Source organism: Balearica regulorum, chromosome Z, assembly GCF_011004875.1.
Source record: "Balearica regulorum gibbericeps isolate bBalReg1 chromosome Z, bBalReg1.pri, whole genome shotgun sequence".
Taxonomy (NCBI): domain Eukaryota; kingdom Metazoa; phylum Chordata; class Aves; order Gruiformes; family Gruidae; genus Balearica; species Balearica regulorum.
Genome location: NC_046220.1, coordinates 55,370,082 through 55,394,719, shown reverse-complemented (window position 1 = coordinate 55,394,719; position 24,638 = coordinate 55,370,082). Strand labels below are relative to the sequence as shown.

At 36.2% G+C, this 24,638-nt stretch overlaps 1 protein-coding gene across 9 annotated transcripts in view; it reads left to right on the top strand.

The window, feature by feature from the left end:
• The window catches only part of KDM4C (lysine demethylase 4C), a 274,177-nt gene that overhangs the window by 119,584 nt on the left and 129,955 nt on the right, over positions 1–24,638 (top strand). For 8 of the 9 annotated variants that reach the window (XR_012833183.1, XM_075741245.1, XM_075741239.1 and 5 more), the window contains 2 exons: positions 21,136–21,329; positions 24,089–24,330. Coding sequence is in view for 8 of the 9 variants with exons in the window: in XM_075741245.1 (XP_075597360.1) it covers positions 21,136–21,329; positions 24,089–24,330 (436 nt within the window). In the remaining variant the exon portion in view is untranslated. The remainder of the gene's footprint in view (positions 1–21,135; positions 21,330–24,088; positions 24,331–24,638) is intronic. The other variant, XM_075741244.1, reaches the window with a different exon arrangement.

The following is a 24,638-nucleotide window of genomic DNA, read 5'->3' as shown; positions in this document are numbered from 1 at the left end:
TGCAGTTTCTGGACTGGTCTTTTGGCCTGCTTTTGAAGATGTGTGCAATGTTTGCTGTTGTCCACTGGGTCTTTCCCCTGTCATCTCCACAACGTTTCAAAGATGGCAGAAAGCAATATCACTGATAATGACCACTTCTTTGAATGCAGCCCATCAGCTGCGTGGAGCTGGATGGTTTGAGTTTTGGGAGCAATTCCTGACTGAGCTCTCATCCACTGCTGGTAGTTCATCTCCTTCTTGTACTCTATCACTGAGCATGGAAGGTGGAGGGACCTTTTGAAGACTGCAGCAAAGAAAACACCTCAGCCTTGTTTGTGCTTCCTATTACTACATTGCTGTCTCCATTCAGCAATGAGCGCACACTTTACTTGCTCAGACTTTTATTACTAGAGCAGTGGTAGAAGCTTGCCCTGTGTCCAACTTCCATGTGCTGCCTCTTGCATTGGAGCTTAGTCTTGACTTAACTGTTTAGCCAAGCCAACTCCTGCTACATTTAAACATTCTGGTTTTCCTGAGTATCAGGACGAACCATCCATAGACTTGGAGGATGTTTTCCTTAAATGTATGCCAACTTTCCTGAACTCCTTTATCCTTTGGAACTTCCTCCTTTGGGATCCCATCTACTAGTTCCTTCAGTAAGCTGAAATCTGCTGTCACAGAATGGCAGGGGTTGGAAGGGACCTCTGGAGATCATTGATTCCAACCCCCCTGCTAAAGCAGGATCACCTAGAGCAGGTTGCACAGGATGGCCTCCAGGCAGGTTTTTGGATATCTCCAGAGAAGATTCTTCTGAAGTCTGGGGTCTGTGCTGTGCTACTTTCCTTCCTCACTCGTTGTGAAAGGAAATATGTTAACAGGGCAGCTACATAAAAGGTAAAGATAATATATTTTAATAAAGACTTGAAGTCCAAAGCAGAGCATATCTCATGCTCTGTTACTGACAGTATCCGGTTACTCGGTGCACCGGGATATTTATTTAGCTAGTAAATTATGGCTGTAGGGTGTCTGTTTTATGAGTTGTTTTCTTACATAATATTTTTCACTGATCAGTGCAGTCTGTTAATTGATACTTTTCAGTAATGACAAAGAAAGAGGCAGTTCAGTGATGGTCTTAAACACAGAGCTTGATTTTATGAGCTCGAGATAGTAATAAGACTTCCGTTTTCTGTACCATAAGTGTTACTTGAATAAAGGTTCAAGACACTGTATTAAAAAATCAGTCTTCCAAAATGAAGTGAATGGTGTTGGGTTGGGTTTTTTGGGGGGCGGGTGGTGGTGGTGGTGGGTTTTTTTGTTTGGGTTTTTTTTTTGTTTGGGGTTTTTTGGGAGGTGGCTTAAACCTGAGGCAGTAAAGCATGCCATGTACCATGTTGTGTTTTCCCAGTCTGTGTTAACTATCAAATTCTAAGTGTCCATTAACAGTGTTGCCATGCCCCTATAAAACTACATAAAATTTGTAATATGTAGCAGATCAAACGAATGTTGTATGTTAATAACCCTACCTATATTTATTGCCAGTATTTCGTAGTATACGTACAAACCGTGTCATTGTTGTATACTAACAGATACGAGGAGAAATGGCATTCGTACCTGTTTGAGTAGGTGATCAACTTTTAATATGTATTCCATAGTACCTGTTTATTTTACTTTATTACAGATGACAAAGTTACAAATACCATTAGGAGTGATTAAAAAAATAATTGTATTCTCTGAGCAGCACCATTCACTTTCACTGCATAAGAATGATGACACATTCCTCGGGCAAACTGAAGAGGAAGCTAGTTTGTCATTTGTGTGTGTTTAAGTTCCTTTGGGTGATAACCCAATAAGCACTGATGATTTCCTGAAACAGAAAATACTACCTGGAAATTTCTAAGTGACTTTAAATAAGTCTGACCATTGAAGGATGGAAGTAAGTATGAAGTCTTTGTTCTATACTTTTTAATCAGTCTTCCATGTGCCTGTCTTTCCTTTTCTAAGAACATTTTTATAGCTGGAGTTTCAATGAGTTCCTAGCCATACTTTCTGTCAAGCTGGGTACTTTTGGAGATAGCAGTGAATAATAGAAGATTCTGCTCCCAATTGTGACCAAGTTGTAATTACATTTAACTATTTTCAGAAACTTCCAATAGTTGCAAAACTGGAGCATGAAAGCCAAAGAAAATAAAAATCTCTGTAATGGAATTTGGCTATGGGCTGGTAGCATTTTCTTTTGCAATTGTTCCTGAGCTACTGTAAAAAAAGGCCAAATTGAATATGACTTCTAAAACCACTGAATTGTAATTTCCATTTTATTTTATGTTCTATTTCAGTACAAATTACATAGTGTTAAATTTTTCTATTCTACATTTACTTGTCCGATTCACAGTGATTCTCAGTAATGTTCCTCCTGATGCAGGTTACCCCAATTCTGTAATTTTATTCTATAAATAGGACCCTGAATTAAAGTGATGTTATATTGTAAGTGAGTTTTTAAGGAAGTATACTGGCTTTAGTATATTAGAATGCATTGTCATCTTTTTAATAAATAAAGCACTGTAAACTAGAAAAGACCATTCTGAATAGGTAGAAAATTTTCTTGACATTGTTGAGAATGTAATGTATTTAAAAACACATCACCTTTACTCCCTGTTCTTTTTAAAGCTTGGTTTGATTTCAAAATTGCCATCAAAGTTTTGTGGAGACAATTAATTGATCTCTGGAGAGGTTACTATTTTATATTAAAATTACAGAAACTAACTGGTGTTGTTGAAGAGCATATTGTAAAACATAAAAAAAAATCCAGCCCTGGAAACAAGGTAAATGTTAAAGTCTTCCTGTCATCTGCAACTGGTAGCTTTCATAATGTATATCACCTGCTTTTGTGGTACTGCTGTGTATGTTGTGCACCTGCACCTTGCTGTGCTTCTTACAGGAAGGGAGAAGAAAGTGTTTTGAGAACAGTGTATGGTACTGTATGGCAGCTTGGTACCAGCGTATGAGACCTGGTCTTGCAGCAAGGAAAAGATTACCCTGTGTCTCTGTTGCACATGTGCTGCATACACAATGTTGTAATTCAATAGCAGGTCTGTTAAAGAAGCTACCATGAGGCTATTGTTACGGTTAAATAACTAAATGTCAGGACAAGAAACAATGCCCACATTTTTACTTGAGAAAGTGTTTCTTCCAAGCCTAGCTAATAATGATGTATTTGCTTGCAATGGCTTGGAGAGGTTAATTCAGACAATTGAAATGCTTAAAAAAAATTGTTGTTTGGAAAATGCGTATTATTGGCAGAAAAATAGGCAGATGTAGAGATTGAGACTGCACGCATGATCTGAGGCAATTGGGCTAAGCTTGTGGAAAACAAATATCCATGGACAATGTTTCATTGTTTAAACATTTTTTTTCATTCAGAGTTATCTGTTCCTTTAACAGTAAAACCTTCTTTGGTTTAAAAGAGCTGTGAAAGGCTGTATTAATTACTGGTCACAGATTCTGAAACAAAGACTTGCAGACAGGCAGACTAGTTATAGCACATAGTTTGAGCCCAGTTACAGTTTTAAGCATTGTCTCCTGTGTTGGCTAGTGGTCTGTGAGAATCATGAACTTTCGGATACATCAGAGAAAGAGTCCTGTTAGGTGAAGCAGAAAAATCTGAGACGGGTTCCTTTGCTCGTAATTATTACAATTCTTCTCTCCATTTCTCATTTTATTCAAATGTAGAATAGTTGCCACTTTTCCAAGTCTGGAGAAACTTTTGTTTCCTAGAAATGCTATTTGAGCAAATACAAGTTTTTTGAGTAACAAGATAGCAGACAAAGTCAGCTGAAAGGGTAGGAAATCTTGAGCACAAGTATTGAAGCTACGGATTAAATCTGGGCCTAAGGGGGTGTGGAGTGGCGGAAGTGGGACTGCCTCATTGGTAATTTTTTGCTGTTTGATATCATGGATATTTAAAAACTATTATTATATTGTGTTTGATGAAGTTAATCACCACTGTTTTAAAATGCTGGAACCCTAGCCTTTTTACTTGAGAGAGTGAGTGGCGTTTTACTAAACTGTTTTCTTGCAACTGTGCAATTCTGTCACACCCCTAGTGTGTGATCTTCTCAAATGTGGAGAAAAACATCTCTTAGGCTTAAGTGCTATTGTTGCAGAAATAGGAGAGTGCTGTGGCACAGCTTCTGGTGGACACCACAGTGTCAAATACTTCAATTTGATTTGCTTGTTTAGTGGTTTAAAAAGATGGTCCTCTAGGGTATAAGTAGCAGGAATGGCTGCTGGCAGCTGGGACCTTGTCACTTAGAAATGATGAAGTAGACTCACAGATAACTGTGAGAACCCTACAGGATGTTATTGAATAAAAGAAATGCAATTGTAGATAGTATCAGTAACAACTTTTTTTTTGTTTTTGTACTAGTGATATGTATGAAAGAATCACTGCCATTGTAGAAGACCATAGTAAAACTCATCTGAAAGACTATACAATTCTGATGACTTACGTTCAAGGAAAGTTAATTGAAAAAGTTGTTGAAAAAGGAGGATTCTCATTTGAAAACAAATCTAGAAAACTTGGTTTATTGACTAGACCAGAGTTGAATAGATAGTACAGGCACAGAAGTGGGAAATAATCCTCATGATCCAGACCTCATTTGGTAGGTACCTAGCAAAAGAAGTTAGTTGTGGAAATTTCTGTGGTAATTGCAGACCTTTTGTTAGGTGATTTGTTTCATTCCTCTTGATACTATAGGAATAATGTGAAGCATTATGTTTTTAGCACTACTGTTTACTGCAGTTGTCATCTTCCTTACGAATGTTATCCTTGAAAAAGAAAACATAGCATACCGTAAGTCTATCACAGTTCCTTCTGTATTTGTATGCATTAGTGAAGAAATTGGAAGTGGTTGTTTTGCCTTTTTGGAGTATACAGAGTAGACAATGTGGTACTTGATGAGTAAATGTTTCACAGAAAAATGATTTTAAGTGGTGCATCTCGTTTTGGAAAAGTTGTCTTGCTACTGTTTTTTTCCTGTAACACAAACATTTCACACAGGCTTATGATGAATTGGGGTAAAAACTCAATGTTTCAAACCCAGGTTGCAATCTTTATTTATAATATCCTTGAACTTAAATTTTCTTCTGTTTGTGTCTCTCTCAAAGCCAGTTTTACTTTCCCCTTGAACTACCTATATTCACAAAGCTTCTGATTCTGCAGATCATGTTGCATCCTCAGCTTCCATTGAAGTCAACAGAAGCTGAAGAAACTTTGCATTTTCTCAGAAGATAGATAAGATTAGAGGCAAATTATCAAAGAATGTAATTCACAGTCCCTCAGTCTTCCCTGTTGTAATTTTGTGATTGTACAAGTCTTGAGTTTAAATTACTCGTTCTTTTCCAACAGGGTTGGTTACAGTTGAAAAGAACATCAAGTAATATTCCCCTTTTAGTGTCACGTCCTTCCCAGTGGCAGGTTTAGTGTTCACTGCGTGTGTCTATTAAGCATTAATTCTTTAACTGTATTTTAGTGAGAGAGAGCAATATGGTATGTTCCAGTGCAAGAATCTTAATTTCTACACAAACATATGGCATAGAATTATCTACTTAAAGATGGAACAATCTGATAATAATTTGGTAGAGTGACATCTGCACAATAAAATAAGATGCTGATCACACCGGAAAAGTGAACGCAAAAGTTTTATACTAACTATTCTGACATCATCGGAAAGCCATTATCATTCCTCCATGGAATGTTAAAATTTAATGATCTAATTTGGTCTTATCACATGCAATATAAATAAAAAATAACCCTATTAAGTATTCAGAGACCCGTGCTGAACACAAAACTTCTAAGTGCTATTTTCTGGAATTTGGACTTAAAGCACTTACATATGTTTAACAGGCAGGGAATAAGGAAAAAAAGTTAGCAGAAAAATAAAAATCCAGTGGTCATTTCCATCCTTTACTGAAGATGTTTACATATTCTGTTCTATTGTCTGTATAGTTTAATTTCTTCTCCTGTTTGTCCTGCCATCAAAATACGTAATTTAACATCAGTCTTTACTTTTAGGAAAAAGCGTGTTAACACAAGGACATAATTACAGCTTTTGCCTGAATCAAATGAGAGTGATGATTCTTTGAGGGCAATATGAAGTATATTCATGCTAGAATGCCAGACCTGAACTTAGAGAGAAAGCTCAGAACATAGAATTCTTTTACCTAAACTCACGAAGGTCTGCAAGGAAGCATTACTTTATTTTTGAATGCACATGACTGAACATCAAAATGGTAGGTCTCCTATTTTAGGCTTTGCAACTGAGGATTTCACTTACATCATTAATTCTTCAAAATGGAATGGAAATTTGGACACTGCTTTGAAATTGAACTTAATTCTGTTTGTAGAGCTGGGATTCTTAATTAGAACTATTGCAGAATGCAAACTATTATTTTCTTTAATTGAAATATTGGTAGCTTTTTAGATATGAAGCAAGGAAGGAAAAGTTCTATTAAAAATGATGGAAATGGGTAACAAATTATGATTCTTCTGCTTTAAGTTGGGTACTATATTAAGCTCGTTTTCTTTGATAGAAAAGGTTTAACTATCTGATTACACAGAGAGAAAACCTGCTTTTTTAGTGCAAGTGTTTAAAGGGCAGAGTAGGGCTTGAGTTGGTCACAATATTTCACTTTTGCAATACTGAATGTATATAAAATGTATTTAATGTAGAATTGGAATAGTCAATGCTATTTCATATTGATCTTTGTTTTCTTACATTAAACCTAGCTTTCCCACTTCAATTTACTGTGTCAAACAGCCAGGAAAAAAATCGCTTTTGCATTTCTTAATGGAAAGCTACTGCTGTTGACTTTTTTTTTCCCCCTGAAGAACATATTTATGAATGTAGAACATATTTATGTAGGTTTTCTTCTTGACAGTTAATAGATCACAACGGGAAGGCATTTTTCAAGGCATAAATAAAAGAACTGCATATAGTGATTTCCTTTTGCTCATCTATATTTACGTCCTTTTTTTTTGGTGTCTCTGTATAAAACATACAGATGTAGAGTTTTTTGAAACCAGAAATACAGTTGACTGGAATGAGGTTGAATTATCTTAGATTGGTCTTCACTGCCTGCCAGCCTGTGGAACTGATACCAGCTTTTTTATGATAAATTTCTGGCTAGCTGCAAGTGGGGATAGAACATCTTCTAGAAATGTGTGGGACTGTTGGAAGTTAATGCAGAGTTGATGCAGAAATCTCTTTCACTCTTCAGACATGTTCTTTCTGATTAATAGACTTTTCATAGATTAAAAAGCAACTGGGATATCATACAGGACCATTTGTTCAGTCTTATCAGTTCTCTTTCTGCCAAATACAAACCTCCTGCAAAGGCTTCTCAGAGGGAAAGACATGTAACACAATATTCTTTTGCATGAAATGCAAACAAGATATTTCTGTGAAGTTAAAGCCTTTAAATTTCAACAGCAGTTTTATTTATTTCAGGTGGAATAAATGTATTTTTTAAAATGGACTAAAAATCAGTAAAAGAATACATTTTATGGTTTCTAAAGAAGAGCCACAGTAATGTGAACTCCATGCATAAAGTCTTGTGTCTATCTGATTAAGCCAAATATTCTTAAGGATATGACAGAATCAGAAATGCAGTATTTAGTTTTATATGTTCACCCAAAATCTCTAGTTAAAAATATTCATATTTAATATCCTAGATGAGCTGATTATTAAGAGGTAAATCTGATTACCTGATTGTCTTGAAAACATCAAACAGCTACTCTTAATGAACTATTTATCCTAAATTTTGGGCCTAATCCACAGGAAGCTAGCTATAATTTTGTTTTCCTTATAGAAGATTCATTAGCTTATATTAGACTTTATGACTACAGAAATTCTTTATCTCTCTGCAGCGTTGTGGGAAAATATCTCCTATTCTTTAGGCAGAAAAATTCAATAAGCAGCACATCATATTTTTACTCTCTCACAAGCAGAATCGTGATCTTTTGTCAAAACATAAGGAACAATTGGCTGATGGCAGTTTTGATTACTTTAGAAAGTAATTATTGAAAAAAGGCATATAGATCTTTTATCTTCTACACCCACCCAAAATGAATAATGATAAAATGACACATATTCTTTATTGCATTCTGTTTAATAACAAAGGGAAAGGAAAAAACCTAAACTAAGCATACTGTTTGAAAAGAGCAAAGTTGTCATAACAGCGTGATGCCTTTTGAATCTTCTTGCTACAAATGATCAGCATTTGGTAACATTTTTGGCAAGTTCCTCCCACTGCATCATAATCCTCGTCAGAAAAATTTGTAAGCCTTCTGTCTTTACTTACACAGCCTTTTGCCCTACCTATATTAGAAAGTGTTTTTTAAAAAGTTTGCCAGTTAGCACACAGGTTTAATTGTATGCAGATTTAAAAATACTAAAGCATGGTAAAGAGATTTTAGTTTAAGCACACTTGGCATGTCAAGAATCATCCATGACTACTTACTAATGAAGACAAACCTGTTTTGAATATACTTCTTCACAACCTCCTAATGCCAAGGAGTTGTGGTGGTGTACGATATAAGTTGGTATGAACAGGTTAATAGTGCAGTCACCTAGCCAAGAAAGGAATGATACTTTTGTGCTTTGCAGCGGATCTCTGGTCGTACTACCTTCCCAGCTTCAGACGATTGCTGGAGGTTCTTGTGTGGATGTTTGAGTGTGGGAGAAAGACTGTTGATGTACGTGGCTGTCCTTTTATATAGCTGTACAGGTTTTAGTTCTGAAATTCTTTTAGTGTCCAGTACTACATGGTAATATAGTAATATTATGGTAATAATGCTCTGCAATACCAAACTTTTTTCATTCTGTATTTCCTGGGCAGCAAAACACAGTCCTGTCTAATGCATCACAAAGTAAATCTCAGAATAAAATAAGAAAAATTTGTTTTTTCAATTGATAATATTTTTTATTGTCTGTGCAGTCTTTGATGCTACCAGGTATTTCTTGAATCACTAATTTGACCATCTAGCCTACTTCTGAATAGGCTAATAGCAAGTCAATGCTTTTATTCCAGGTAATACTGACACTTGGAGATAGTAGCTACACTAGGCTTTTATAAAACAAAGAGCTAATGGATTGAGAGCAGTCCTATTATAGACTGCTTTAATAAAATGTATTGAACCAAAGACATGGCAAGTAATTCTGGTACCTTATTAAATGGTTTTCAATTTCTTATCTAATAATGAAACTACATGCTTCACACTGAGCTCTGTATACCAGCTTCATATTCATTCTTACCTGTTGTAACACTTGGTGATACTTAGTTTAATCAAACTCTTCTCTTGTATGGGCTGATGAACGTATAAACAAATTAGATGGATGTATCTGATATAGCTGCAGAGTTAGTGTGTTTTGTTTTTTACCATTCTCCGAAAAGCTTGACCACCACTAGAACAGAATTGTTTGATCTTTTTTTTTGCGAAAGTTTCCTGCCTAATATCCATAGTTGTCAGCACAGGAACTGTGATCATTGCAGCAATATAACCACTTCAGTGAATAGTGGAGTAATGTTTATTTTCCCAACTCGAGGGCATGGTAAATTATCTGAGGCAAGAGGAATGTTGGTCATCATCTTCTGTCAAGTCCTTCATTTGATTATCATTCTTTTAGAAACCATAAGCCAGAAAGGCCTGTGTTGTCAACATCATTGTTCCTTCTTTTTTTTCTTCACTGGAGTGGAAGGAAATTCTGTTGCTTTGAATGGTCTGTCATTTTTTTTCATTAGGAGTTTAAATTGAATACAGTCTCTGTTTACACTGAGCCTTTCTGTTTGTCTATCATATTTGTTAGCTGGAAACTCATATTTTCTAGGAATGGGTTCAATTTTCCATGACTATTGGCAGATGTTTCTCTAGGATCTTCAGTGACAATGATGTATTTGTTGATAAGCCAGTGCTTGCTAGAAGGGGCTTTGCTTCGCATCAGTGAGTCTATTTTTTTGTATGAGAGCTTTAGTCAACAGAAACATATTCCATTTCTTCCAAAAATGTCTAGGGGTATTTCCACCCTATTTTGAATGCATACTTCATGCAGTGAATTTTCTTTTGGTTCAGCTACTCTCTCTTTTTAGTGGCAGGTGAAATACATAATGCTCTGCTTCCACTCTTTTGATACATATTTTTGCACATTATATATTTGAGTGGTTTTAATAGTTGAGCCCAGTGTTCCAAGATACTAACCGTAAGAGTTGGGTCGTGAGTAGATTTCATTCTTTTAGTGTTGTTACTGTTTTCATGCTTGACTTACCACTTCAGTACACTGGTAGGAACGTTTGAGGGGTTTGGCCTGCAAGATGGCTTATAGCAAGAGTGTGTCAGTGTCTGAACAGGAAACTTTTGATGGGTTTTCCATACAGCTTTTACTTATTAGAGGAAAAAGTCATAGAGGATCCTGCAGTTTCTGTCTTACTGACATTTTCTCCTACTTTCTCATCCTCTCCTACCTTCCCAAACCTAGACAACTTGTGTCACAAAGCCCCTGTTATCAATGTGTCAATGCAGAATCAACACAGCATTGTTCTCAGCCACATGGTATACTTAACAATGACAGAAAAGCTTTCTTTTGAAGTTTGTTCTCATTGGGTGCTTTTTGTTTGCATTGTTTCTGACAAGATTGCTTTTTGGGGGGAGGGGGGGAAGGTGTGGGTTTTTTTGTTTAGCTTTGGTTTTTGTGTGTTGGTTTTATTTTTTTTGTTCAATATCACAGTGCTCCATTGCTTACTTAGTTTGGATTTAAATAGTGGTAGAACATTGCATAGCTACAGTTTCTTTCCTTTCTATCATTTCTTAAAGGGTAAGCTATATAAATAGATGGCTGCAGACTATTCAAAATTTCTGGGGATTTATTACCTTTTAAAATACATGGTAGGACCATATAATTATTTTTTTCACAAATATTTATCTTCTCTCTTTTTTTTTTTCTTCTTCCTCTCTGTAATGGAAGTGGAATAGTAGGAGAGCCTTGGGGGAAAAAAAAAAGTTTTTCTAAGTCGAGCATGAAAATAATTCTCTTTTCCTCTGTTCAGTTTAGAAATAAGGTCTAACATCTGGAGCAGGCAACAGAAAGTCAAATGTATTCTAGTCTCAGTTTTGACTGTGGCTTGCCTTGTGACCTTGACAAACAAGCCTTTCTGTGGTCTGGTTTCTTCTTCTCTGTTACCAGGAAGAAACATTAATATTTGCAAAGCATTCTGAAATTCCTGGAATGAACGTGTATAGAACTACAGATTTTTTCATTATCTGTTGGAAGTTATATAGGCTTTCTATATATTGTTCTGCTTTGCTGAGCAAGAGTACAAATGAAGTGTTTTGGGAGACATAAACTCGATTCAGGAGTCATATTGGCCAAAAAATGTTTCAGTAGATTGACAATCTAAAATAAATCTGTTAGGTGTTAATTTTTGTAGTTCTTATCCTCTGAATTTTCAGTTAAGAATAACACTTAAAAACTGCAGCAGTGAAGTTAATGATATGTGAACAAAATAGTGGTTGACTCAGCATTTACAGAAGCTATGAGATGTACGTGAATGGCATCTTTGGGCATCTATGTTTTGAAAAACTGAGCCAAGCTTTTGCAAGAATTTATCATATGCCTTAGAGAAACTTAATGAATATGATTGTGCTTTACATGCTTCACATGAGACTTGGCCACAGCTTTTCTCTCTGATTGGAATTTCATTGCTTGCTTCCTTCCTTCCCCAGGCAGAAGTCATTGTGTACTGTGATTTACCATTGATAACATTAATTTGCTGTTTTTAACACCGTTAATACAATGTTCTAGATGTTAAAGGTGATACCTGAGAATAATGTGTCATGACATTTTAGAACATCTTCAAAATGTTTAGAAAAAAATGTTTTCTGAACTTTAAAAAGTAATTTATAATTTTATTAATATAAGTTGCTACTTTATTTGCTGTGCTTTGCTTCAGAAGCAACATTGTTCTAAGTTCTAAGGCTTTAGATGAGTCTTGATAGTAGTTAGTTTTCAACATGATCTGTGAGCATTATCACATGTAAATGCAACCATGATTTTTAATAGTGGCAGCTAAGTTTGGAGCTCTGTAAAATTTGAATCGTTGTGGAAGAAAGTATGTCTATACTCACATGGTTATGTTACCATGAATCTTCAATCATTGTTGAATCGGAACCTGAATTTAAAAAAGACTTCTGAAAGTTCTGACAATAATTTGACTTGCTGGAATAACTAGCAACAATAGTAGTGATACATAGATATATTAATTGTGCCAGGAAATGGTCTTAAATAATCCAATGGAGGTAACACCCAGAGAGACATCACTCACCAATTACTGTCACAGGCAAAGAAGACTCAACTTAGAAAAAAATTAATCTAAATTATTACCAAGCAAAACAGAGCAGGATAATGAGAAAATAAAAACTAGATCTTAAAACACCTCTTCCTACCCCTCCTTCTTCCTGGGCTCAACTTCACTCCCGATTTCTCTCCCTCCTCCTCCCAGCAGCACAGGGGGACAGGGAATGGGGGTTGTGGTCAGTTCATCACACATTGTCTCTGCTGCTCCTTCCTCCTCAGGGGGAGGACTCCTCACACTCTGCCCCTGCTCCAGCCTGCCGTCCCTCTCACAGGAGACAGTCCTCCACCAACTTGTCCAACATGAGTCCTTCCCATGGGCTGCAGTTCTTCAAGAACTGCTCTAGCATGGGTCCCTTCCATGGGGTGCAGTCCTTCAGGAACAGACTGCTCCAGCGTGGGTCTCCCACGGGATCATAAGTGCTGCCAGCAAACCTGCTCTGGTGTGGGCTCCTCTCTCAATGGGGCCATGTGGAAAAGGTGCTGCCAGGAGCCTACTCCAGCATCAGCTTCCCATGTGGTCACAGCCTCCTTCGGGCATCCACCTGCTCTGATGTGGGGTCCTCTACAGGCTGCAGGTGAAGTCTCTCCTCATCATCATCTTCCATGGGCTGCAGGGGGACAGCCTGTCTCACCATGGTCTTCTCCATGGGCTGCCAGGGAATCTCTGCTCTGGAGCACCTCTTCCCCCTCCTTCTTCACTGCCCTTGGTGTCTGCAGAGTTGTTTCTCTCACATCTTCTCACTTCTCTCTCTGGCTGCAGTTACTCCTTGTGTTTTCTTTGGTTTTGCTCCCCTTCTTAAATGAGTTAATCCCAGAGTTACCCCGGAGTTATCCCAGAGTTATCCCAGTGCTACCACCACTGCTTATGGGCTTGGCCTTGGCCAGCAACAGGTCCTTCTTGGAGCCAGCTGGCATTGGCTCTATCAGACACAGGGGAAGCTTCTAGCAGCTTCTCACAGAAGCCACACCTGTGACCCCCTGCTACCAAAACCTTGCCATGCAAACCCAATACATTTCACCCCTCACCTCTGTGAATCACATATGTAAGAATTATCATTAAAATTCATCACACAATATTCACATACTTCAATCACATCATCAATAACAACAACAACAAGAGAATTCCCCACACCAAAATCAAAATAACATCATCACAATACCGAACCAAAGCGGATAATTTACACACACAATCTACCTCTCGTCCTTTCACCACAATTAACAATAGAAATTCTCCACAGTTGTTCTACTCTCTAGCTATGTTCAGTCCATATTTTGCCCATTACCTCTGTTAATTACCTCCTTACCTCAAATACCTCATGCCCCGTGTTGGGCGCCAAAAAGGACTGTGGTGGTTTAACAGCAGGACAAGGAGGGAAGAAAAATAAGATGGAAAAAAACTCCTGGGTCAAGATAAAGGCAGTTTAATGAAGGAAAAGTTTTAATGAAGGAAAAGTAAAAGGACTCATGTGGAAGCAAAGGAAAAAACCCACGAGATTTATTCTCTACTTCCCATCAGCAGGCAATGCTTGGCCACTTCCTGGGAAGCAGGGCTTCAGTACGCGTAGTGGATGCTCCAGAAGACAAACGTTATAAATAACGAATGCCCCCCTTCCTCCTCCTTTTTCTTAGCTTTTATTGCTGAGCAGACTTCATATGGTATAAAACATCCCTTTGGTCAGTTTGGGTCAGCTGTCCTGGCTGTGTCCCCTCCCAAGAGGGGATACCACAGCTGTCGATTTTCTTTTGAGTTTATTTGGAATAGAGAAGGAACATTCCCTGATTACGGTTCCTGTTATACTGATTTCTTACCTACAACATGTTGCAACTATCCCTTTACTGTAATTAATGAGCTAAGGATACATGCAATTTTTTGGAATTGCTGTACTTGGATCACTTGTAAATGCCTTTTTTATGCTTGATAGTAGTAAACTTTCTGTAAGTAAATCCATGGTAATGACTCTGGAATTTGTGTAATCAAGATGAGGAATGATACTGCAATAGGCCTGTATTGCACAAATACAAGTTATTGTTTATAGTGAGATATATGTATATATGTATGCACAGAGTGTTTGTTTTCTTACTTCAGGAGTTATTTTAGAATTGGCTAATTCTGGTCTGCTGCAAATGGAGATTAATTTCTTTACAGTAGGACTTCAGAGGGTCATAATCCTTCCATTTCAAAATATAGAAATTACAAGACCATTTAAGTTAAGAGACAGAAGCCTTCAGAGTCTGGATCTGAGGAAGTGCAGTCCAGAGGTATTAAGAAGAAAGGAAACAATGCAGCGTTAAGACAAGAATGGAGCAAGGGCAGTTGACACACAGCAGAGAGATAAAGACTGAGCAAAGAGTTTTTGTGTATAGGCATCAGAGGTGGATGGAGAAGGGAATGTGAGAGAAGGAGAAGAATTTGGGCTAGAAATACAGAGTAAAATCAGAATGAAGAGAAAAAAGTTAATAACTAATTGATTAAATCTTCCAAGGGGTAAGAGTAGTGCCAGGAAAGTTGCAGTAAAGGATTTACAGTAATTGGATGGACAAGGAATTACATTCAAGATAAGTTAGGAAAAAAAAAAAAAAGAAAAAACCTCTAAAAAACCCCCAAACAACCACCAAACCAGCAGCAAACCTTAAACATTTGTCTCACAGAGATACTCTTTCAACTGTTTAATTTACACTCAAAAGGGCTGACCTTTGTTGGCAATGATGGTTTGCACTGCATTGAACATGGCAGCATGTATTGCAATAATCCTGCTTCCTCCCCCCTCACCCCCCTTAAAATTACTGGGTAGATAGGTGTTGAGACTTGGTAAGCAAGAGTGTTGTCCTGTGCATTAATCTGTTCCTCTGGATGACAACTTGGACTTGGAGTTCAAGAAAACTTGTAAAATTACCAAGCGTATATAAAGCCCCTTCTTGACTCTTGCTGTGCATAGAAATTTCTTTCTGTCCTCTTCTTTACCTGTCTCCAGCAAGTTCCATGGTTCATAGACTGATGCCTAGCTTCCATTTTGAATTTCGTCAGTTTTCTCATCTGCATGCCTAACTCGTACTTAATGCAATGGTTTCTGGGTCACATGAATGAAGAAAGAGTATAATCAAAAAGGCATAACAGGCAGACAAGATAAAGAAGGGCTGAGAGATGGAACATTTAAGAAAAAATGGGCTTCTTTCAGCTGTGTCCTTTCGCACTGTTTCTTTTGCCCAAGTTTCAAAGAAATTAGAGGAAAACAGCCACGTTTTTGCAATGACATCAGTTCTACACAATGTAAATTGAGTCTTTTTTATGTAGGTATGTGTAGGTGGCATTATATGTAAGTGTATAATAAATTGGAAATAGGAGTCAAGAAAAAAACCATGTTTTTTGTAATGCACTATTTAAATATTGGACTATTTTTAAAATATTGCAGACTATTTGCTTATGCATATATGAATACAAATAATAAATTTATTGGAAATACTTTGTTCTGTTATTTACCTGAAATATTGTGGAATATGTATAAAAAGAGTGATGTTTGAATTTGTATTTTTGTTGTGTGTGACTGGATGTGTCAGGGAAAAGTGAGTGTACTCTCTATGACTTACCAAAGGAAGGCTTGCTTTATTGAAGCGTACACAGATGGCTAACTGATAGCAGAGGTTTCTGCAACACTGCCTACAAGTTGCCAGAACGTCAATGTGAAAATATATCACTGCCTGATTCCGTAGCAAAGAGCAGTTATTTTTACCAGGATTTATTAAATCCTGTCCTTCTAACAAACAGTACGTATCAAGCACTTCTACAGGTACTCTACAGGAAGCAGTTCCAGTTGCACCACCTTTAAAATGTTGTTTATCAAAACACATTTTTTATATTGCTTGAACCTGATTCATTTAAAGTATTACAAGAAGAGTGGAACGTAGTGGGTGAAATAGTCTATAATTGGAGTTGAAGTTAAGATGGTAAGAAGAAGCTAAATTATTTAACAGGTCTTTCAAATAAATATATCATTGCCACTGTACCATGAAGAAAGCTTTAATCACTGTAAGCAGTTAGGAAGGTATATCAGTGAAAAATGGCATGATCAGGCCATTTTTAGAGTATGCTTTGTGGATTGGGACTTATATAGCGTATAAAGGAGGTTACCAGCCTAGTACTTGCCTTATTCTACTAGTTTATTGGTTTATTATATGTTTTGTTAAAATCCATTCTCTGTTTAAAAAGAAGAGAACTTTTCATGGTTTCTCTTGACTGTTATTCTCACATGCGCTGTTCCACAGGTGTGTAGAAAAAGAGTTTACCTACGTTGTGCAGTTGCAACGTGAAATTAGATGTCTCATTTTTTCTGAAATGATTATGTAAAGAAAGCCCAAAATTTAGCCTAACAAAGTACTACTGTTCTTCTTCAAATTAATACTTTGGATGACTTTTAACTAAAGTAGATTTCAGATATGGTGAAAATCACATTTTAATCAACAAAATCCAATACAGAGTGCAAAATGTCAAAAATCCTCCAGGTATTTTAAGCTTAATGTGTTAAGTATTGTAATACTGTAGTATAACAACTGATGTTTAGGTTGAGTAGATATTTTTGTGGATAAAGACATAATTTCACATCTTAGAAGGTACATTGTCAGGTATACTTCATTGAACTAAAAGAAAAAAATGCAAATCAAAAAGGCTTGACTCTGGATATAAATTTCTGTGCTTAGAACTGTGGTACTGAGAAATACTTCTCCCCTTCTACTAGTCAAATAATGTTTAATCGTATTTGCTTTCTATTGCAGCAAAGTATGATACTCTGTAGAGAGTGAATATTTTTATGTTAATTTTAAAAGTCCAGTGATTCTGTTTGATGAAAAAGTTTAATATTAATGATGGAGTGTTAGAAAGACCCTTAAGACATGTATTTGAGTCTTAATGACATAAAATGTTTTTCAAGAGGTATTCTTACGTACTAGCATAGACGTTAGTGGGTCTATATGCTGCTGATCAAAACATGAATTCTACACTTACCTGAGTGAGAGCAATTAGGAGAAAAATGCCCCTACTTTTAAAATGTGCTTAAGTATGTGTCCAACTAATACACATAGGCCTAGAAGGTTGTTGCATTCCTTTAAATTTTCCTGAGTCAGAGTCCAAAATGGGAAGATTTTAACTTTTTTTAAAGTACAAAATAATTCTTTTTTTTTTCCACTTAAAAATGGCAAGTATCTGAAAAAATTCTTTTGGCTGAGTATATCTCTCCTAGGTACTTTTCTGATATTACAACTATATCTCACATTTAGTTATATCAGTTAGTTAAAGTTGACAAAACATTTTTCTTCCAATTCATTGCTATAAAGATTTGCAGCTACTAGTAAATGTTATTTGAATTTCTTACCTCCAAGCTGTATCTTTATGATAGGATAAATAATAATAGTAATGGTGATGTCGATGATGTTAATATTAATATCAAAAAATTGTGAGAGAGTTCTGTTCCCTTAAGTATTCTGATTGTCATACTAATCTTTGATTGAGGAATATGTATCAGACTAATTCTGCTGCATCGAGAAAAGAATTATTTCCAATGCAAAGGTTGTGAAGTTTATCTATGGAAACATCAGCTTTAGTTTACGTGGTGATCTAACAACTTTGATTTTGCATTTACTTTAAAAAATATTAAAAGATGCTTACATAATTATTGTGATCCATGAAAGTATCACTGTGAGTATTTTAGTAGACAGTGGCATGTCCCTTTTGTGCCTGTCCCTAGAGGCTTCTTTGCTTTAGAGAGAATCTTTCAGTCATTTTTTTGTCTTGGGAGCAGGAAGCTGTATAACTGTCAGCTACAAGGAAGTCTAATGGGAAATGAAGAAAAAACATTAAAAACCATCACCACCACCAAGAAGAACAACAAATTCTCCAGATTATTTATCCGAGCAACAGATTTTTTTTTTTTTTTAATTGACTTATTTTAGGGAATATAAGTAGAAATGGTTTTCAGAACAAATCTACTGTCATTGTCTGGTAGGATACTTCCCAATATTTCCACCCTTTAATGCGCAGAAGCTTGTCTTGTGTATTTCCAGGCAAGCAGTAATGCTGTTGAGCATGATGATTCTCCATTACTTTTTACTCAAATTGTATGTAAATGTACATTTACTCAAAATGTATGTAAAACTTTTTAAAAGTTTTAAAACATCTAAAAAATTCTGTGATATTTCTAATACCTGCCTGAATCATTTGCAGTAGTGCTATTAAAATGTAGTAGAAACTGATCAAAGATTACTGAAAGACAGAAATTCTGTGCCTCATTTACACATCATTTATTTTGAGTCTTTTCATGTATTATTGTCATTCCATCATAGAATACATTTTATTTCTTAATGTATTTTCTTCTTTGCTCCTTCAGTGCTGACTTAAATAATTATTTTCTTCCAAACCACTGGAAGTCTTGGTGTCTAACAGCAAAACCAGTAGCCTTCTAATTTTTTTTGCTTTAACAACCATTTCTAATTGATGTGTAGATGAATATGAAAGGATTTTGTGTGTAAATGGAGAGAAAATTCAGTATTGGCTGTGTTTATGTTACAAATTTTGTCTTGAAAAATTAAAAATATTACAATGGACCATCTATGCACCTGCTTGGTATACAGAACTATGTAAATTGCTTTTCTGTTACTGTTCATTGTGAGTGATCAAGGACACTTTGAGTGAGACACACTATTTCAAATAAGATTAAGTCTTTTTCAGAATGTGTGTATATGTACATACATACATGGTGTTTGAAAAAGGAAAATTCTAATCATATTTTGGGTAAAAACTATCATTAAAGGCAGCTGCATAAAATTACAATTTCTATTTTGAAGGGTTTTTTTTGTCTTTCCCTTCCATCTCCCATTAGAGGGCAGTGTTGTGAATATAGAGCATATTGGCATTGAAATATTGAAAAGAAAGCAAGTATTTTTAGTACATCTCAGGTTCCTTCTTTTCATTATAGATCTTACTAATTTCAAGAGGAAGAAGGGTGGACTAGAAATAATAGGTGGAAATAGCAAAGAGATTCGCATCCAACACACAGAAAGCTAGCTAGTAGAAAAGTTCCATTCAGTCGTTTGTATATTTCAACTTTTCTATGGTTAAACATGCTCCTTATTTAAAAGGGGCAATAAAACTAGCCAGAAAGCCAGGCCATGCATTTACCAGTTTGGGGTTTTTTTTGTACATCTCTCTTTACCTGAAAGAAGATACGGTTTCAGTTTTGCCCTGAACAGAGTCATTTAGCTATAACACTAAGTTCTTTAAAAGTTTTTCTGTTTGAGACTGTATGTTTTAGTCAGTCAATTTGCTTTTAATCTGAAAAGTTCTGCTGGGTTTACATGGCAAGGTTTTGGCAGTGGAGGGGTCAGCGATGGCTTCTGTGAGAAGGGATCAGGAGCTGCCCCCATATCAGACAGAGCCAGGTCCAGCTGGCTCCAAAATGAACCCGCTGCTGCCCAAAGTTGAACCTGTGAGTGAGGTTGGTGGCACCTCTGTGGTAGCATATTTAAGAAAGGGTAAAAACCGCTGTTGTGAGAGGGAGGAGTGGAGAAAATGTGAGAGAAACAGCCCTGCAGACACCAGAGTTGGTAGTGAAGCTGAGCCTGGGAAAAAAGGGGGGTGAGGGAAGCTGGTTTTAGTTTTGTTCTTATTTCTTACTATCCTAATCTGTTATTAATTGGCAATAAATTAATTTAATTTCCTCAAGTTGAGTCTGTGATGTAATTGGTCAGGGATCTCCCTGTTCTTATCTCAGCCCATGAGCTTTTTCATCTTACTTTTTTCCCCTGTCCTGCTAGGGGCGGGGTGGGGGGGCGGAATGAGAGAGCAGATTTGGGGACACCTGGCAGCCAGACAAGGTTAACCCACCACAATAGTTTGTGTGCTGCAGGCATATTGATTTACTTATTGAAGTCTTTTGGAGCATTACGTACAGTAATTTTAGTCTGAAAATTGTCTCAGCATCTACAGTATTCCAAGTGAAGACTCCTCTGCATTTTCATGATCATTATTAAGAGTTTATTCAAATAAGTCTAAAATATTCCACTCATATCCATGATTTATAGAGGAAAACAATGCAAAAATTCTTTGGGGGACTGAAATTGGGGACTAGAGTGAAGTTGATGAGGAAAGTACTGCATGAGATGTTTAGGGTCTGCATTGCACAGAAGGTCAGATCACCTGTTTGTAACACACTCTTCTAGACTTTAGACGTAATATTCCCCTATCTTGCTTGTTTGTTCCTTTGTAGAATAACTTGGGCAAAACTGTAAGTTTATATTGTACTCATACGCATTTTGTTTTGAAGAGTTAAAAGCTAGGATTATATATGCTTGTAAAGACCTTTGAGTCAGGTGGACACTAGATGAGTTATTTTTAAAAAGCAAATTAGATGCCACTACAGATAAATGCAGTCTCTGGTTTCAACATGGTATTAAGCTCAAAACTATCAAAACCAGCTAACAGAGCAAAAAGAAATGCTGTAGTTTCTTTTTGAGCTTAACCTGTAGGAGTTAATCAAACTATGGAGTATCCAAAAGTACCTTTGTGGAATCCTAGTGTTTCACATTTCTTCAGATTGTATCTTCTCTTGAATGACCCTTACCCTCAAAGAAATGAGGAAGAGGAAAAAAAGAAAATTTTGATTAGAGTTGGTTTTCACATTTGGGATTTTTATTTTGGACTTTATTTACTGCAAACTGTGGCATATTCCATTACTTGTCACTTACAAATTCCTGTCTTCTCTTGCAGTGCACTTGTAGGAGAGACATGGTGATGATATCCATGGACATCTTTGTGAGGAAGTTTCAACCAGACAGATACCATCTGTGGAAACAAGGCAAGGATTTATACACCATTGATCATACAAAACCAACTCCTGAATCAACGCCTGAAGTAAAGACCTGGCTACAGAGAAGAAAGAAAATAAAGAACTTTCCCAAGTGGTATTTATATTTCTTTATCCTCCATTTAATTGTGTCTTAATATGATGTCAGTTTCCTTTTTTTTTTTTTTTTTTTTTTTTTGCCACTTTCTCTGATGTTTTATTTGAATTCATGTACTTTAGACAAAGTTGGTTTTTCTGTTTTTTACATAAAGATGGACTTAGGGACAAGCAAGTCTTTTTTTCAGAGAGACTATGAAAAATTAATTCAACTTAGAAGTTATGTCTGTAGCTGAAGTTCATGAGTATGGAGAGCATCAAAATGCATTCCTGTGTGGTATTTAGAATCTTTCTTCAGTAGAGATTATTCCATTAAAATTTTCAAGGTATGGATGGTTGCCATTGTTTCTAATGACATCTGCAACCAAAAGACAAGGGAGAAGCCTCCTAAGAGTTGAGGGAAAGGTTAAATCGGAAAAACATATCGTGAAGTGGTGGCAGAATCCCAACAGCTGTGTGAAGTCTCTAGCCATCACTGCCATCAAGCTCCAAGGAGATATCACTGCCTATTTGGCACACTCTCACAGTGCTGCAGCCAAAACCTCTCTGTGTCTACCACAGGTCATAATTTGACATAAGGAAGGCCTAAATCTCAGTTGTTGGTGCTGACACCACTAAGAAAATTAGCAGAAAAAAGTTTCTGAGCTTGTCACTGAAGCTGTCAAAGCTTTGACCTATTAAAGCAGTTTTATAGCTGGATGTGTTTTCTCGGTGTGTATCATGTTTTTTGTTTGTATTGCACAAACATGTTTTGTACATTAATGTTTCCTTTCTTACTTATCAGGATCCTTACGGATTTTCTTCTTCATTAGCTGATAAAGATCTATTTAATTTCTAGCCTAAGGTGGGCAGTTTTATTGGTATCCACTTACTGTGGAGTTTTCAGGGTTAAAGATAATACTGAATTTTTTAAGACCTTTTTCCTCCTTCAAATCATTTTACAATATAGATAATGTTTTAACTTACTCTTAAACTGAATTTCCTCTTTTTCTTTGTAAATTAATGTATTTCTTGAGGAAAATTAAAGGAAAGTCCACCTGTAAAGACGACCAACTACCGCTGTAGTGGAACGTTATGGTTGAAAAATATAACATTGGGTTTGTTTTGGGTAAGGATAGTTTATGTGATAGAAACAGTTCTTGCAGAGAACCAGTGATGCAGCTGGACAGTCAATTTGTTAGTATATGTATAATATCTGTAATATTAACCCAGACACAAAGAGGGGGTAATTCCATTGTTTAGCCAGTTGAATGCCATTTTGCCCTGTAGTAAGTTTCACTGTGTGTATTGTGCAGCATAACTGCAAGTTCACACTTGTACCAGCAGTGATTCATTTGGTAGTACCCTTATGGATACCAAGTTTTAACTAAAAGCAAAGATTTGATAATAATTGTGTTGAAAGTTTTATCATAGGAATACATGGGCTGATTTCATGCACTTAGCTAATCTAATAAACACAATTCCAGTGCTGTTTAATTCTTGAGTTGGCTTTTATTCAGGCATGGTAACAATGCATATTGCAAAGGGAGGATAAAATGTTTATTCAGCTTCATTTCTACTGTAATGTGTCGATTGAAATTGTCGTCATTTTGGTTATGGGAACAATACAAGTTCCAGCAGAGTGAAAACAGAAATACCATCCATGGAAATCTTCATGAATATAGTGACAGGGAGAGCTTAGCTCTGACATTTATAGCTGAAATACTTTGCTACAATAGAACATCTAATGACTGCATGTAAACAGTAATAATACTTGCTGTTGTAATATAATTTGGACTGATGGGTCTCACTCTTTGGCAACTTTTCTGGAAATTACTATTTTATTGAGAGGTGTTGGAAGATAATTGGTGGACATACAATAAAAAGTAAGGAGTAGCAAAATGTTTTTCTGGAATTATCTATAGTCTAAGATGCAAGACTTTTGTAAAACTCCTGATTTACTTGCCATACTTGGGCTTTTATCACTAGTTGTGTTATGAGTTTTGAAACCTGATTTGTGATGAAGCACATAAAAATCTCCTCCCATGTCAGCATAGTTGAATTTGAAACTGGACTAACCTCCTGCTACTTTCATCCTGAACACACAAATTACAAACCAGTTTCTGACAGAGGGTTCCATTTCTGCTACTTTAACCTTTCCCTTCTACTTCTAATGGTTCAAAAACTTATACTGAAGATTTAATTTCAGCTTCATTGTTTTTACACAGCATTATGAAATATATTGCTTGATATTGTAGCCATTCAAAATATTTGGTGATCAGAATTTTTCCTTCTTGCAGATGCTTGTTGTTTGCGTTAAAATGCGTGTAGAAACTTAAAAGATATCTAAACAGACCTGCTTTTACAAGGGTATTCAGGCTAGTGTTTTATTAACATTGGGGTTTGGAAATTACACCTGATTTTAGTGCAACTGAGAATGTTTTGTCTTCATTACTTTTATAAGGGTTATTGTCTTTCAAGTTCAAAAGAATGATTCATTAAAAAGCTAGTTGGGATGCTGGTTAAGTAATAGTTACTTAAGGTTATTTTACTTCTGCAGTTTAATAACTTTGCCATAGAATGGTGATAAAAGATTAGAAAGTCAAATCCAATCAATTGTTAACCTATCACTTAATAAATTGTAAACACTATCTTAACAGAAAAAGATGAAAAATTGACAGTTTTTTGCCACTTTAAGCAGGTGAAAGGGACATATATATTGGTAGACGTTTTATCTTATCCAAGACAGACATTCTACTCTGACAGCAATATCTCTTATAGCAGCTTCCAGCACACCAGATCTCGATCTAAAAAGCTTAAAACTCCAGAGGACAAGGGAGTATCTGCTATGGTAGCTGGTGCAGAAATCATAGTGACTGAAGCAGCTACTGATGGCTTCAAGGTCATTGAAGAACCTGGAAAAGAAGTGAGACTGGTAAACACCGGAGTGCCTTCTGGGGAGGAAGAAAACAGTGGTAGAATGCAGCTGGATCAACATTTATTGGATAATGTCAAGGTTGCAGGTGAGATAAGAACTGATTATGTTTCACATGTAAGTTGTAGGCTGTTGATACTCTAATGCCACAAATCAGTGGATGTTAAAGCACGGTATTATCTTAACTCTCAGCCAAAATCAGGACAGTAGCATACTAAAAACTTACTTACAAAGATATGCAGAGAAGATTGATATTCAGTAAGAATGAGAAAATGACAAAATTAATGTTCTCAGCTGAGAGTAATATCACCTAAACTGTTTTAATGAAGTGTTTTTTAAAGGGGCATAAAGGATGAGGTTTTGTAAATTATATTTCTTCAACAGACTGATGGGTTT